Raw genomic sequence first — 14,823 nt, forward strand, 5'->3', positions numbered from 1 at the left:
AGATCCACCGTGCCCCAGGGTCCTCCTGCCTTGGGTGTCGGTGGAGGCCATGTGCCTCTGGGGGCTTTGCAGATCTCAGCAGCCTGACATTCCCAACAGGCTCTGCCTGTGCAGACTGAATAAGCATCTAGTCCCACTCCCAGCCACGGTGTGGGAAAAGAGCATATCCAGCATCCAAACCCTCTGCACATCAGCCCGGAGAACATCCCAGCCCGGGAAGCAGCAGGCATTCCTCATCAGCCCAAGCTCTAAGCCTTCCTCTTCCTCCATTCCCAATGCTCCTGCTTCACTCTGTCAGATGCTGAGGCAGACAACTTGCCTTTCTTCAGACACAGATTTTTTTATAAACAAAGTGAACCTCTCAATGGGGGAAAAAAAAAAAAAAACAGGAGGTGTTTTTGGAGCTGTACAAATGTGGGGGTTCTTTGCTGGGAGCCCAACCCCCCATATTTTAGGTATAGGACCCAGGAAAACACTGCTTGCCCTCAGCAGAGCCTGACTGCTCACCCACACCTCCTCTGCCATTGAAGAAACCTCTGCAAATGCTCTATCACCTTCTGCTTGCACCATTTTCCTGCAATTCCCCCTCTTCCCATCCTCTCTGCTGGTGAGGTTGTCTTCAGGCTCCACTCACATGGGGGGTGGGGTTTGGAATGCAACACCCAAGGCCAGGAAGGTCGCTCACCTTGGTTATTTAGCAAACACAGCACAAATTATTAACACTAATACAAATAACACCCACGTTTGGGAGAGGAGAAGGAATCATTTCCTTGCCTGGCTGCAAGGACTCAGCCTTACAGGGTCCTGCAGACTGCAGAGCTGACAGCCCTGAGGGGCTCTGTGCTAAGGACAGAGCCCACATCTTACACTGCTCCTGTAAATAAGAGGTATATGTTTCTAAAGCTGCTCTGTGGAAGCAAGATCTAATTCCACTGCAGTTCTTGTCCTGTTACTTCCACAAATCAATGCAAAAGGAAAAAAAAAAAGGCAGTTGGCTCACAAAAAGCTGCAGCAGCCAGACAGCAAAGTGTCACAGTTGTTGGCCCAGCACATCCCTTCCTGCACCCTGCTTGTACTTTGTCCCCTGAGGACACCCTTGTCCAAGGCTGGAAGAAGCACTGGCAATATTTATGACAAAAAAAATTATAACAAGAAATTAAACTATTCACTATTAGACTATAGGCTATTAGGTTTGTTCTCCTTTGCAGAACTCATTGCCACCCACCTGCCCTCTGCCATCAGACTCCTCCCTCGGAAGGGAAGATGCCAGCACAAGGCATTCTTCCACTGTACATGACTGACATAAAACGTTCATCTACTGGTGTTGTATTAACAGATTTTCCTGTGGGTAGATGAACAATGGAGCCTGGCTTCAACAGGCTGGACTGAAGATATGGATCCATGGAGACAGGGATTGGCTTTGCCCTCCTCTAAGGTAAAGCTACCAAATGAAAGGATTCCTGCCTCTCAGACAATCACGTTGCCTCTAGAATGTGCAGACTCCCTCTCTCCTAGAAACAGATGGCTTGAGCAGTTTGAGTTGGGCAGATTCACAAGCTGATAATCATCTTCAGGAAGGCAGGAGCTATTGTCAGAGCCTGTGAGACACACCTCAACTTCAGGCCTTTTTCCTCCTAATTCTCAAAATGTTGCTGAAATTCTCACTCCAGGAATGCTGAGCAGAGACATTCCCTTTGTGGGTCTGTGCCTGCTAAGCCAGAGGAGGCTCCTGCTGCTACACAAGCCAAAATGCTTCCCCACACCCCACAAAGAGAAAGCATCCCAAAAGATGAGGAGCCTCACCCGGCCAGTGAAAAAAACAAGCTGTGTTTTGCCATGGTACTGCTGGGAGCCAAGGAGAGGAACAGATCCTCTCCCCAGGGACAGCACAGGAGTTAAAATGAGAAAGCAGATGACACAAATCCAGCAGAAGGAGCAGTCATTTCACACTACATGTGCAGCTCCAAGAAATGTGCCAGCCCAGGGACAGGGGCACGTGCCCAAGGGACACACCTGGAGCCACTGAAGCGATGGCTGAGTGACGCTCAGCACGGATAGGCATCTGCTGCCTCAGAGCTCCAGTGGGGTGACCATCCCCAGTGAGTCACCTACACTGACAGCATTGCCCTGCAGGCCCAAAGCCTTTCCAGGGAATGCTGCCCAGCTGCTTTAGCAGGGAGGTGGCACTTAGTGACAGCAGGCCAAGACAGACCCCACACGGAGCTCACTCTGCCTCAGAACCTGCCCCAAGTGAAGCCCAGTGTGCCACACTGAGGCCTGACATGCCTCCACAAAAAGCCCCATCCCAGCACACAGATGGAAAATGGTGAGGAGCCCAGACACACAGGCAGATGGACAGACAGGAGGGGTGGCTCTAACACGAGGCCTTGCCATGGCCCACAGCTTTCATAGCACAAATTTCACTCATGTAAGAGTGATTAGTCTTGGAAGGAAGCATGTAACACCTGGCTCAGAATGGGGCATGGGTACCTGGAGCTCAATGGAAAGGGATGGCAAAACCAGCACAAGAAGGAAATCTCTGAGTCAAAACCAGTTAAGGTGGCACACCCATTGGGACAGTGTTTTTCCTGGGATCCAGAATGCCTCAGAGAGGCCTCCTGTTTGCAAGTCCCAAGGGGAGACTGGACAAGCCACCAAAAATATGATAAAAACCAGGATGGATTTGTCTACTTTCCTGGTCCCAGTATTCCTAAGTACAAGAACACCCTCCTCACTCACCTGCTAGCCAAGCACAATCAAGACACAGAGAACATACCTCATGTTAACTGGCACTTTTAAATTCTCCTTTAGCAGAAATACCAGTATTTTCCAGTCTTAACATTTTCTGAGGTGGTGATACTTCTTGCCTTGTCTCTTCTTGGCAAGCATCATCTGTACCAGTAACAGATGATCTAGCAATAGTCTCACATCACAGTGTGTCAGAAAAGAGGCAGCCCAGTATTTGTAATCTCTGAATCACTTCAGAAAGAAGAATCACCACTCCATATGTGTAAATACAGTTATTTATTTTTTTAAAGCAAGTCTATTTCTACATACAAAGAGCTTCACTCCCACTTCAGAGCATGTTACTGCTTTAGATCCTCAAATAAAGACACCATTTCACTCACCATTGAATCCAGCAGCCTGTAAACCTGCAGAAATTCAGAGAAGACAGTTGCAGTGAAAACACATGAAGAAAACCTGAGGCTAAGACTGACAGAGGTGGTTTCTGAGGTACATTTTTATGTGGGCACACACACAACCACACAGAAGTGGCAGCCTGCTGCTAACAGAGCCCTAGTAATAACTTCCCTGGCTATGAAGTGTGTTTAACATTATCTGAGGTACAATTAATTCAGCTGATCCCTCCAGAGTCTGCAAGCAATGCTAAAGACATCCCAGATATAAGTCCCGCATGTGGCTGTGTGATGGCTGGATTTCTGCTAACAGATTCCAGGCTGAAGCAAATTAATTTGGATTTCACACCTACCTTGCTGCAGCACAAGGGACTTAGGTCTGCCAGTTTTCTGAGTCTAACAAAATGCTTGCCTCTCCCCCTGAGTGTCAGTGTGCCTTACCAGAACAAAACCAAGACAATGATACAAACTTTCATCAGACTCACTGCAATGTAGAGCTTTTCTCGGTATGTTTCAAGTGTAATAGAGTCCACCTGCTCCTGAGCAGGTTCTGCCCCATCTGTAGCTGCAGCTTCCTCTTTCACATTTTGCTTCTCATCTCTTCTTTTGACAGACCCTGCTCCTCCTTTCACGTCCTGCACTGAAGTGGAAGATCCTTGCTTCTCATCTTTTGCTTTCAGCTTTCTGCTGCCTGATTGATCCTAATCAGGGACAGACCAAGGATAAAAGGGACATAGGTCAGGACACTGCTCATACTGCTTCAGGATGCACCTCCCAGCAGCAGCATCTCTTTCACTGGGTTGGAAATCAGCTCAAACTCAGGATACACAACCTCAGGATGGATCACAATGTCCTCAGCACTCAGGATTCACCAAGCATCACAACACCTACCGCCTTCTCCTTCCCTGATGTGCCTCTACTTTTTTTCCCTTCTTTATCCTTTTTCTCTTCTTTCTTAGTAGCTATTTTATCATCCTTTCCTCGTTTTTTTAATCCTTCTTGCTTTACTTCCTCTACAAAAGAAAGGATTTTAGTTAACCAAAAGCATCCACACACCCAAAAAGTCCAGCCCACTGCACTAGCACAGTGGGAATGTGTGACTATTGCAGTATATTTTCCTCTTTTTATTAATCTGAGAGGTATTGCATTGAAAAACAGTATCTTGAAGAGTTCTTTGTTTAAATAAGGAATGAAGAGGTCTCATTGAGGCCGTGTTTGCTGGGTCGGTCTGTGTGAAAACCATGGCTAGACCTAGCTGAATTAAAAGGCTTTTTTTGTGGGTGTGTTTTTTAACTGATGCCAAACCACAGATCCCAATTAGTGTTGTGACTGTTACACAATCTGCCAGTTTTTTTCCTTGATGCTTTTTCCTCAGGGAGATGTTGAAATTGACATTTCAGTTCAAATTCATAATGTTTTTTATATTTCCAACAGCCCCTAGAAAGCAGCTGCTGTGCTAAAACCACCATTTACCTGTTTCCTCTGGAACAGCTTCCACATAGGTGTCCTTCTTAATCAAACCAAGCAGGGACCTCAGCCTCAGAGAGTGACTCACCAGGTCATCAACTGCTCCACGCCACAGCTGGAGGCTGAGAAAATGATCAAGATCAGAAGGGAGACAGTGCAGCAACTGCCACCGTGTTTGACCCTGTGCCCAGAAGTGAAGGCACCTTATACTAACAGCTGCCCTGTGCAACTAAACAAATAAAGCAGCACCCACTGCCTAACTATCTGTGCAGGGGGATGCTGAATTGCTTTCCTCATGTTAGATCCCTCTGAGGTCTCAGTGGTTTGCAAATCAACAGGAACCCATAAATATTACTGTGAAACTAGGTCTGCTCTTCAGCATGACACACGTTGGTAAATCAACTCGCTCTGTGTTTCCCAAGAACCTGCATCCTTCTAATTTAGAAGCAACTCAAAGCTGTTAAGATGTTTACAGTCTGAAAGCCTGAGCAAAGAACAGAGAGACTGTACGAGGGAGGAGACAGTTATCTGAGTAAAAGGATACAGAAAATACCCAAAGGTTTCATAAATACAGAATGGAATAATCTTGCCAGAAATAATCTTGTACACCCTCCAAAATTACATGCATTTAATATTCTAAACTTAACTCCAGAAAAAAAAAAAAAACAAAACCCCACCAAAAAGACATTTAGGTCCTAGACAGCTGCTACAATTAGGCTATAAAAAACAGAATGTAAAGATGACTTCTAGACCTCGTATAATTATGTGCACTCTGAATCACAACACTTGCAACAGAGCTTGCTGAGGCTGTTGATCACATCATGTTTTCACAAGCTTTTCCTTGCAAAAGTAACCCACCAGAGTGGATATAGAAGGTCTGACTGAGTTGGTCTCTGTTCAACACACAGCTCCAGAGCTGCCTTATTGAGCTGGGTCAGTGCTTCTTCCTGCTGCTCCTCCCCAGGGATTGACATTATAGCCTGTGAGAGAAAATACACAGGGGCTGTGGAGCACTTCGAGGTCTTCTTTCCCAGTCCCTGAGCTCAGTGGAGCTCATAGCTCTCTTCCTGGACACCAGTCTGAAAACAGGCTGCACTGGGCACTTACAAACCCAAATGGGGCTTCCTACAGCTAGGATATGGCAAAGGTACCCAAGATCTGTGGAACAATTCCCAGATTCCATCAGATTGATATTAAGCCCCTTTGCAACTTCAGGTGTGCTGGGAAACAAGGCTTCTAGTTGGAGGCTGCCTAGTAAAGCCTAGCTATAAAAATAACAGAGAGATTTCCAAGAGAGCACAACAGAAAAAGCATTGACCGAATCCAAACCACTCTTGCTTTAATCTAGGGAGGTCTGTACTTTATCCACAGCCTGTCATGAGTGCCCTGTTAGTTCTCTGATGAATAGGAAGGTTTCTGCAAGGAGAAGATCCCTTGGGGGAGCCACAGGGGGTTGTAAGCCCAGCCTGCCCCCCACATTCAATCCTGGGATGACAGAAAGCTAACGGGGGAAGAGCTTAAAATATCTATTATATTGTGTGGTTCTCTTTTCTTCTTCACACAACAGCCCACAAAGTCTCTTGGGAATCTCTTTCCAAGAGCCCTGAGGGTGTGGACAGCAGAGCCAACACACAGTAAGTCTCTCAAACCCCCAGAATACTGGCAGCAGCCCTTTAGGTGGGCTCACACTGGGGCAGGCTGGGCTGCTTGTAAGGGAACTGACACACCATCAGCTTGTGGGAACAGAGGTGACCACCTGTTTAAAGTCCTCAAGGGAAAGGTTCCATCCTGAAGAAACTGCTTCTTCCTCCTCAATGCTCTTTTCCCTTGGAGACTCCTCTGATGTATACTTCCCACGTGGTAGCTCAGTGGTGCTGCCCTGGACAGAGGGAGGCTCTGAGGTGCTCTCCTGGTACTCCATGTGCTCTGCAGTGCTCCTCTGGTCCAAGGGCACTTCCTCCTCCAAGACTGAAGGCACACACAGGTGCTGTCTCCACAGTTTATGCAGCTGCTTTACCACTTGATGCTGATAATGGAACTGTGATAATGGGGGAAAAGTTAAACATGAAGGCTGCACCTTCCCTCTTCAAACCCAACTCTTAAAGCCTCCATGGCAGACTCTGCCAGCTCCAGAACACCAGGGATGCAGCAGGCCCATGGCTCTGCCCTCCCCAGCTGCTGTGCAGTCCATCCAACAGCAAACATCACCTCGGGGTTTTTCCTGTGGAACAGCTCTTCCTCTGTGACACAGGCATCCACAGGAGATGGGCTGGGCTCAGGTGTCCGGATTTGCTCCAGAAGTTCATTCAGGCTCTCTTTCACTATAGCAGCACCCTCTCGAGCAGCCAGCTCACTCTAAGGCACCACAACAAGAACAACATGCACAAGTCCTAATTCCATATGCAAACACACAAATTCAGTCCCACCTGTAACCACACTATTCATTATACAGAGTTACAAGGACACGAACAACTGCAAAACCTAATGAGCAGAGCAATACTCCCAACAGGTTTACAAATAAACTCTACAAATCCTCCCCTAAAACTATACTTTTCAAAGCATAGTGTAATTTTTAATTTATACCTTAACTGCTATCATAGTGTACAGCAGTCAATCCCCTTCCCACTAAGTAACTAATGAAATTAATTACCAACAGAAATTTTATTCTTTAAAGGAGCAGTGTGAACACTTTAGGAGATGCAGTCATGTCTTTAGTAACAACATTACAAGAGACTGCAGACTTCCTCATGTCATTTAGCAAACCTGCTCAAGTATATGCATTCTGTAAATCTCATTCTCAGCAGTAACTCCACAACAATAAAAATACCATGTTGTCCACTTCCACCCTTATCCTCTATTTGCATATAAAGTTCAAAGCTCAGTTACCCAGCCACATGCTTGATTACCTCCAATTTCTCTCTGAAGTCAGTCAATTTATCCTCATACACAGCAATTCCCCAAAGGGTCACCTGAAGCAGAGCTCCTCCTAATAACAGAGGATGTGTCCTAAATTCCCAGGGCTCACTGAAAATGCCTGCTCTCTCTGACTTAAAAATAAAGGAAAACCTCCGAGTTTCTCCAGGCAAAATTACACCTGAAATAAGAGACAAAATGCATTGGTCTGCAAGAAGCCACCTGGTTAATCTGACCCTTTTCCAACACCACCCCAAGTACCCTTGTATCTCTAGGACACTCTCTCCCCACAGTTCAGCTGGTTTTCACACTTCATCCAGCTATTGTTCTCCTTCCAGATTTACTCCCTGTGTTCCTGAACTGGTGTTATTCCCATTGCACTCTCCTTCTACAGCAAGCTCAGTTTTCTCTCCAGAAGATTATGCCTCATTTGCCATCAGATAATGATTCACTTCTCAGTATTTCACCCATTTACACTCAGCAAATGCAAGCTCCTTTCCTTTAAGTTCTGGGAGAGAGATCTGCCTTGCACAGCTCTTTTGGGGTGAGTCAGCTCTGACAGCCAGGGTGGCTTCCTCAGGAGAAATCACCCAGCAGTGCTCTGCCATTAGTCAGACTCCACATCCCAGTAACTCCCAAATAGATACAAAGGTCATGGAGACCAGCAGGTCTCATACCTGGTCTGGTATCAAAGTAAAAACAGGGCATCCTCCTCCCCTTGGTTTCTTTGCAGGGGATCTTCTGGGGACGTCTCATCCAGTTGTACCAAATGGCAGCTCTGCCATCGTTGGTCACTGTCAGGAAGCTTTCAGCCTTCTCACTAGCCAGAGTCTCAAAGGTGAGCCGGGCAGCAATGCCAATCTCCTTCTACAATGAAGAGGAAAAAGATACCAATTTCTACTCATCTGGCAAGATTTATCCTGCATGAAGTCATAGCTCAAATAAGGGGTTGAGCCTTGGTAGGAGAACTTGTGAAGCAGGCCCAAGGAAGTGGCCATTATACAGAGAAAGCCTGGGAATCTGAACCTCACATCCCAACTAGAGCCCCCCTGTTCCTGCATCTCTCTGGAGCAAACACAGGGATACTCTATACTCTAGAATAAGTCCCCCATTCTGTGGCCTTGGAGTGACACTTATTGTAAAACTGTGACTTGGGAACTCAAATAGGCTTAGCTTGATTAAACAATTAAAATCTCACCATTACCCTGCAAGCAGTGATGCCCTTGATCCAACGAGCAGGCTGGCCACAGAAAACTAAAGATGGAACCTTTTCAGCTTCTGGAACCACAACGAAGGAGTCACCTAAGGGGTCACTGCTAAAGAAAACAAAAGCCAGCATTTTCATGGAGTGAAATTCACCTCCAGAAAGGAGAGAACCAGTGGTTATTTACAAAACCCTGTAATAAATAATCCCATTTAATGTTTTCTCACACAGTAATCTCTTTAGGGACAGAGCCCTGCAGATGTGGGGAACCCATCTAGCTACATGTCACTGTCAAGGAGAACAGGACAGCTAGAATATTAAAGAATGAGACCTGCCTAAAGTACATGAGTGAAAAAGGATAAGACACCCTCAGATTGTGACTGTTACAGATGGACAGGACAGGGAAAACCAGGGAAATAATGATGGAAGGTTAGAAAAAGACAATCCAGTGGAGGTAACTGAGAGTAGAATCCCACCCTGCCTGATGAAAGCTCTGAAGGCACGAAGAGTGAAGACTGGAAGAAAAGCCTCAACAAAATTTTTCTCTGATTCATGCCCCTTAGACACAAGGCCCCAAGGCACAAAGGCTCCTAAATCTGGTGATTATAATATAAGACTATGCCTTTTTTTGTGTCCCAGTGGAGACTCATTTCCATTCTGGATAAGAACAGCTAAGGATATCCTCACAGACTGGTGGTGCACATCCAAAATTCTTTATTTTGCCATGAAGTATGCCACAAAGCAGAACTTACAGGGTCTCAATCTCTTCAGAAATGGCCGTATGTCGAAAAGCCTTAGCTGAGACAGATGTGAAAGGCTGCCCTTTCCCTATCACCTCCAGTCCTTCCAGATCCTGGACATACACAGAAAGGACCAAAACACCAGAAAAATGCATCAACTCAGTCAAGTACAGTGAAGTTGCAGTAACTTGGTCCTACAATGTTTTTTAGAGGCGTCTGAAGAATACTCAAGGGACATGGGAAAGAACCAACTCTGAGATTCCCAAGAAATCTTGGATCACTGCATTCCCCACTAGCAATGATGCCCAAAGATAGTGTCCTTCACGTGTTTCTCACGCTCAGAGACAGGTTTCAAATAAAAAAATGTGAAGTTTGTTCTGTTTGTAGGAGGAGGGGCCACCTGCCTTCAGGAGATTATTTCAGTGTGTCTTTCACATGGGTAAAAAGATCTCTTCCCTCTGCTGCATGACACTAAATAGAAGTCCTTCACCAGTACTTTTTTTCTTTACCTAGGTCCTGGCAGCTGCATGCTGCTGGTTTGAGGTCCTATTCTGAGGCTCCTAGACCACTTCATGGAACACTTCAGGAGGTCATACAACTCTTCCATAGGTGTGGCCCTTTGGAAATGTGGGAACTTCCAAGAAAAGCACTGTGGGACCAAGTTTTAGTTTCCTAATTCTTCTTTCAGATCTAACTGTTGGCAATTTTGTTACTCTACAGCACCTGACAAAAGACACAAAAAATACTTGGTCATACCGGCTTATAAAAGCCCAGTTCCTCTAGGAGAGATTTTAGCTCCTGCCGTCGATGTTTCAGGAAAAGGCTCTTATCCCAGTTTAGGTGACAAGGAATCTTCTTTGGAGACTTCAGACCTGTAGAAATACCCACAGAAGAGCTCACTCTACACACCCACATGCGTAATCAAATTTCATTCCCTGCCAAACTTTGGCCCTGTAGTGTTTTAAAGAAGGGGCTCAACAGGGAAGGAACTCCTCCTTCCACACTTGTGCCCCATTTCTTCAGAATCCCCTCTCTGCAGTGTTCCCTTACCTGTTTCCCTCTGGACAGTTCGGGGTTTTCCCACATGAGTGAGTGGCTCTGGGTGCCCACATTCTGTCCGGGTCAGGGTCAGAGTCAGCCCAGTGAGTTCATCCCCAATTTGCTCCGGAAGGCGCCAGAATTCGTTTCCCACTCGGTACCCCTAGGGTGGGAAACAAGGCTCCCAGTAACACAGAGTTGTGCAGCTACCTGCTATTTTCACAGGCACTTGAAGCAAAAAAGGTCTAACCCTGACTATATGAGCATTTTAGAAGTCTATAAATTATCCCTTTCTGCAGAGCAAGCCAAAATTTCTGTGAGGCTGCTGACTAAGACAAAAGAACTTTCTTCTACCTTAGTGCACGTGAAAGTTGAATGATATTAAAATAAAGCCTCACACAAATGCAAATTCTTTGACAGTGCTATAAATGTGAAAAAAGGATTTCAAGATGATACTCCCATAACCCTCCTGCCTTACCCATGCCCTTTTCTCCATGGCAATCACTAAAATCCAAGCCTGAAGCTATCAGATTTTTCTGCCCCTGGAACAGCAATTGTGACAAGTCTTCATGCCACTTCCCAGGGCACAACAGTCTTTGGTGAGAATCAAGAAATGCCACTTGCTCACAATCACTTTACCCTGACTGCTAAGGATAGCACAATTCTGGTTTTTATTTTTCATGTCCCTGAAAGCTCTGCTCAGACACCAAGCTAAAGGATTCAGAGTGGCTTTGATAAATATCTCCTGACAGCACTTCAGTGAGTTACTTAGAACAGTGTCTGTGCTGTTTTGCAAGAGCAGCACAATCAGGACACACAGGAAGTGGGGCTCTCACCTTTCCAGGAAATAGGGCAGGGAGACTCCGGTCAATGAGGTCACGTTCCTCCTGGATTTGCCTGTAATCATCTGACATGTTCATCAGCAATTCATTCTCTGGCTTCTGAAGAATTTCTATAAATAAAAAACATCACATCATTGGTGCTGCACTTCTGGGCACACCCTTTGCTACTGTTATTGTCCACCTGTAACCCACTTATGCTGTTCCCTGCCAAATCCACTGTCCTCTCCCCAGTCAGAGCCACCAGCTCACATCCAGAGGCACCAGCATGAGCAGTGTGGGAGCTCTGATAAAATGGAATTAGTTGGCAGTGGCAAGAGGAATTAGATTAGAACATGGAATTAGATTGCAATGCCCTGGTGGGCAATGACCACTGCAGTTTGGTGTGGGGACATCAAACTTCTCCACCTGCACACAGAATTTCACAGAATGAGACCTCCTTAGTTTTTCTCACCTCCTAGGTGCTTCTCCTGCTTTTTCCTCATTGCCATATGATGCCTCCAGTTCTGGAAAGCTTTGTGCTCTGCTAGTTTGGCCTGATGTGCCTTTTCTTTTTTCTCTCTCCTATGCTCCTCTTTTACAGCTGCTGCAGTAACATCTGGATGAGGAACCTTAATAGCATCTGCTAGCTGATGAGAAATGAAACATTAAATGAACCTCTCCATGCACACCAAAACAGGAATGGGAGAAGGGAGGAGAGAAGAATTCTTCAGATTGGCAGCACTGTTACATTAGCAATCTGAGGGGAAGGAAACCAGGGCAGTCGGGATATACTCAGATACAATGGAAGTATTTATCTGAGTAATGAGACTCCAGCAATTGCACTGCTGTAACACCAACTCTTCTCTGACACCATCAGCAGGGCACAGAGGGAAGAGGAAGCCTGTATAATTGTTCCCTCCATGACCTGGTCCTGCACACAGGACTCCAAAACCTGCTGGTGCAGTTTCTCCAAAGGCAAGCCCTCCCCCAGAGTGTGACGAGGCTGGGAAAACCACACCTCAGGCCTGCCCTGCTCCTGATAGGTGCTGGAAAGCATTGAAAGGTACTGCAGGCACCACACTCTCCCTCCGGAAAAGTGGCATGCAACAGAAATCTCCTAACTCTACAAACCAACCTGAGTGTTTCTTCTAGCCAAGGCTTCCATCCTTAACTCCTGAAGACTTCCCAAAATGTGATGAGGGAGGATCTCTTCACAGCCATCATCAAACTGCCTCGGTCCTACATCACACATATAAAAGTACCCAACCCCAGATCCAGGTCACTAAAGTTTGGCTTAGCAAAAACAAAACCCAGAGGTAAGGTGTGAAGTTGAACCCTACCAGAAAAAGTCAGTGATCCCCTGGGTGTCTCGGGGGGAAGAGGGTGTGCTATGAGATGTGCCACCTCCTTGGGTCGGTATTTTCGGACAAGGTAATGCTTCTGAATTGGAATTGTCCCAGCATAATGGGGAAGGCGTGGAGCACGAAGCTTCAGGAAATAAACAGTCACAGTGCAGTTAGGTACACACTGACTCACCTTTATTCCACCTGATCCTTTTAGGATATGAACAGTAGTCATACCAGTACAGTTCCTGTAAGGGTCCTGAGAGTCCTGCATAGAAACTTTTCACATAGACATTTAACAACAGGACAAGGAAGGAATGGATTCAAAGTAGAACAGTAGGTTTAGATCACATATTAGGAAAAATTCTTCCCTGTGAGGGTGGTGAGGCCCTGGCACAGGTGCCCAGAGAAGCTGTGGCTGTCCCATCCCTAGAAGTGTCCAAGGCCAGGCTGGATGGGGATTCAAATAACCTGGAATAGTGGAAGGTGTCCCTGCCCAACCCTGGCAAGGGGGGTGGAAATAGATGAGTTTTAAGGTCCTTTCTAAAGCCAAATCTTCTATGATTGTTCCCCTACAAGACACCTTACACAGCTGTGTAGATACCAACTCATTTACTGTCTTACTCTGCCAGATCTTGGTTTATAACAGGGGCAAAAAAGGAGAGTTTTAAATCACTTTCCTAAGAAAGCTCCCTAAGCTCCTGTGTCACTCAAATGTTTCCACTCACACCCTGTGACTTGAGTTTCAGGAGGAAAGCCATGAGAGCTACTAAACAATTCACAGGTCTTATTAGATCAGAAAGCTGAAGATGTAATTTTGAAGAGGCAGATGACTTATCCTTCCCTTTAGAAGGACTGTATGGGCACTTATAATCCTTTACTTTTAGCAGCTGAATGTGATGAGCTGACATTTGATCATGATAAAGAGCCTGACAGACAATAGCATGAGAACTCAGCTGCAGCAGTGAGTTTTGGCTTAAGTAAATGGGCAGCGCCCTCTGTTAAACACACAAAAGGAGAGTGCCAGTAAAGAGAGCTGTTTCTAGCAGTAAAAATACTCATACATACTTTCTGCAGGTCCTCCACCTTAATTTCAAGTGCCTGGATGTCCTCTCCTTGCAGAACATACGGAACAGGCTCAGAGTCGGGCTCTTCTGTCATTGTTGAACAGGGCTGTTCAAAACTCTTTTCCTTCCTGCCTAAAGAACAGTTGAAGAGACTTCTTCAGTCTCCCAAGGAAGCACTATATTCTTCTCAGGCTGGTTAATGATTTCCAGCTAAACTAATGTTTTGGGATTATTTCTCTTTAAGGCTGCACAGAACAATTAAATTCAGCATCTCCTGCAACTGGAAAAATCAAGAACCTCAGAGAAGCTGCAAAGACCAAAGTCGGTCAAGTGGGAATGAACTGCCTCACACTTTATTCTAGATGAGAGACGACAGGTAAGATTAATGCAAATAAATACAGATCCCTGCAGGTGGAACAACACATTCTTGAGAAGTTTTCAGCTCCAGCTGCAAGTGCGAGCAGAGAGATCCCCCGGGCTCAGGCAGCAGCACTCGGATACCGAAGGATTGCAGGAGCTGTTCAGGGGCAGGACAGCTCTGCGGCACCCAGCCCGGGCAGCGCCGGGCGAGGGCAGCTCCGCCGGCCCCTGCGGGCCAGGCCAAGCCCAGGGGACCCCGCCAGGGGCTGTTCCCCCTCAACCTGCCCGCCCCTCCCACCGGAACCTGCTCCTTTAAAAACAATTACGACAATAATGACACAAGGTCACTGCCTGGGGAAGGGGCTGGTTCAGGCCGCTTCCACCGCGGCCCTGCCGAGGCCGCCGGCCCGGCCGCGCCACGCTCCGGGCCGTACCGAGGGGGGGAGTCCGGCTCCCAGAGCGACTCCCCCGCCGCGCCGCCATACCCCGGCCCCCGGCGCCGCGCCCGGCCCAGCCGCACGTCGCGACAGGTCGCGATAGAGCGCGGCCACCCAGCGGCCTCCGCGGGACAGCGCCCCCTGCTGGGGCCCCGCTCCAGCGGGCGGGGCGAGCCGGGCGCATGCGCACACTGCCGGCACGCATGGCGCTGCGACACGGCGACGGGACACGGCGGCATATCGCGACACAGCGCGATATCGGGACTGCCGGGACACCCGCAACGCTGAGGCCGTTG

At 47.1% G+C, this 14,823-nt stretch overlaps 1 protein-coding gene across 1 annotated transcript; it reads right to left on the minus strand.

The window, feature by feature from the left end:
• Positions 1-3,005: 3,005 nt before the first annotated feature.
• Positions 3,006-12,576, minus strand: MYCBPAP (MYCBP associated protein). The gene is made up of 16 exons (XM_066331928.1): positions 12,456-12,576; positions 11,793-11,967; positions 11,336-11,451; positions 10,512-10,662; positions 10,218-10,333; positions 9,474-9,574; positions 8,722-8,833; positions 8,195-8,384; positions 7,511-7,698; positions 6,813-6,959; positions 6,361-6,642; positions 5,463-5,584; positions 4,611-4,726; positions 4,029-4,150; positions 3,623-3,838; positions 3,006-3,152 (listed from the first exon to the last, which is right to left on the minus strand). Exons 1-16 carry the CDS (start codon positions 12,570-12,572, stop codon positions 3,087-3,089), a joined length of 2,337 nt encoding a protein of 778 aa, XP_066188025.1. The 5' UTR covers positions 12,573-12,576; the 3' UTR covers positions 3,006-3,086.
• Between the last annotated feature and the right edge of the window lie 2,247 nt (positions 12,577-14,823).

The sequence above is a fragment of the Sylvia atricapilla genome, chromosome 18, assembly GCF_009819655.1.
Source record: "Sylvia atricapilla isolate bSylAtr1 chromosome 18, bSylAtr1.pri, whole genome shotgun sequence".
In the NCBI taxonomy this organism is placed as follows: Eukaryota; Metazoa; Chordata; class Aves; order Passeriformes; family Sylviidae; genus Sylvia; species Sylvia atricapilla.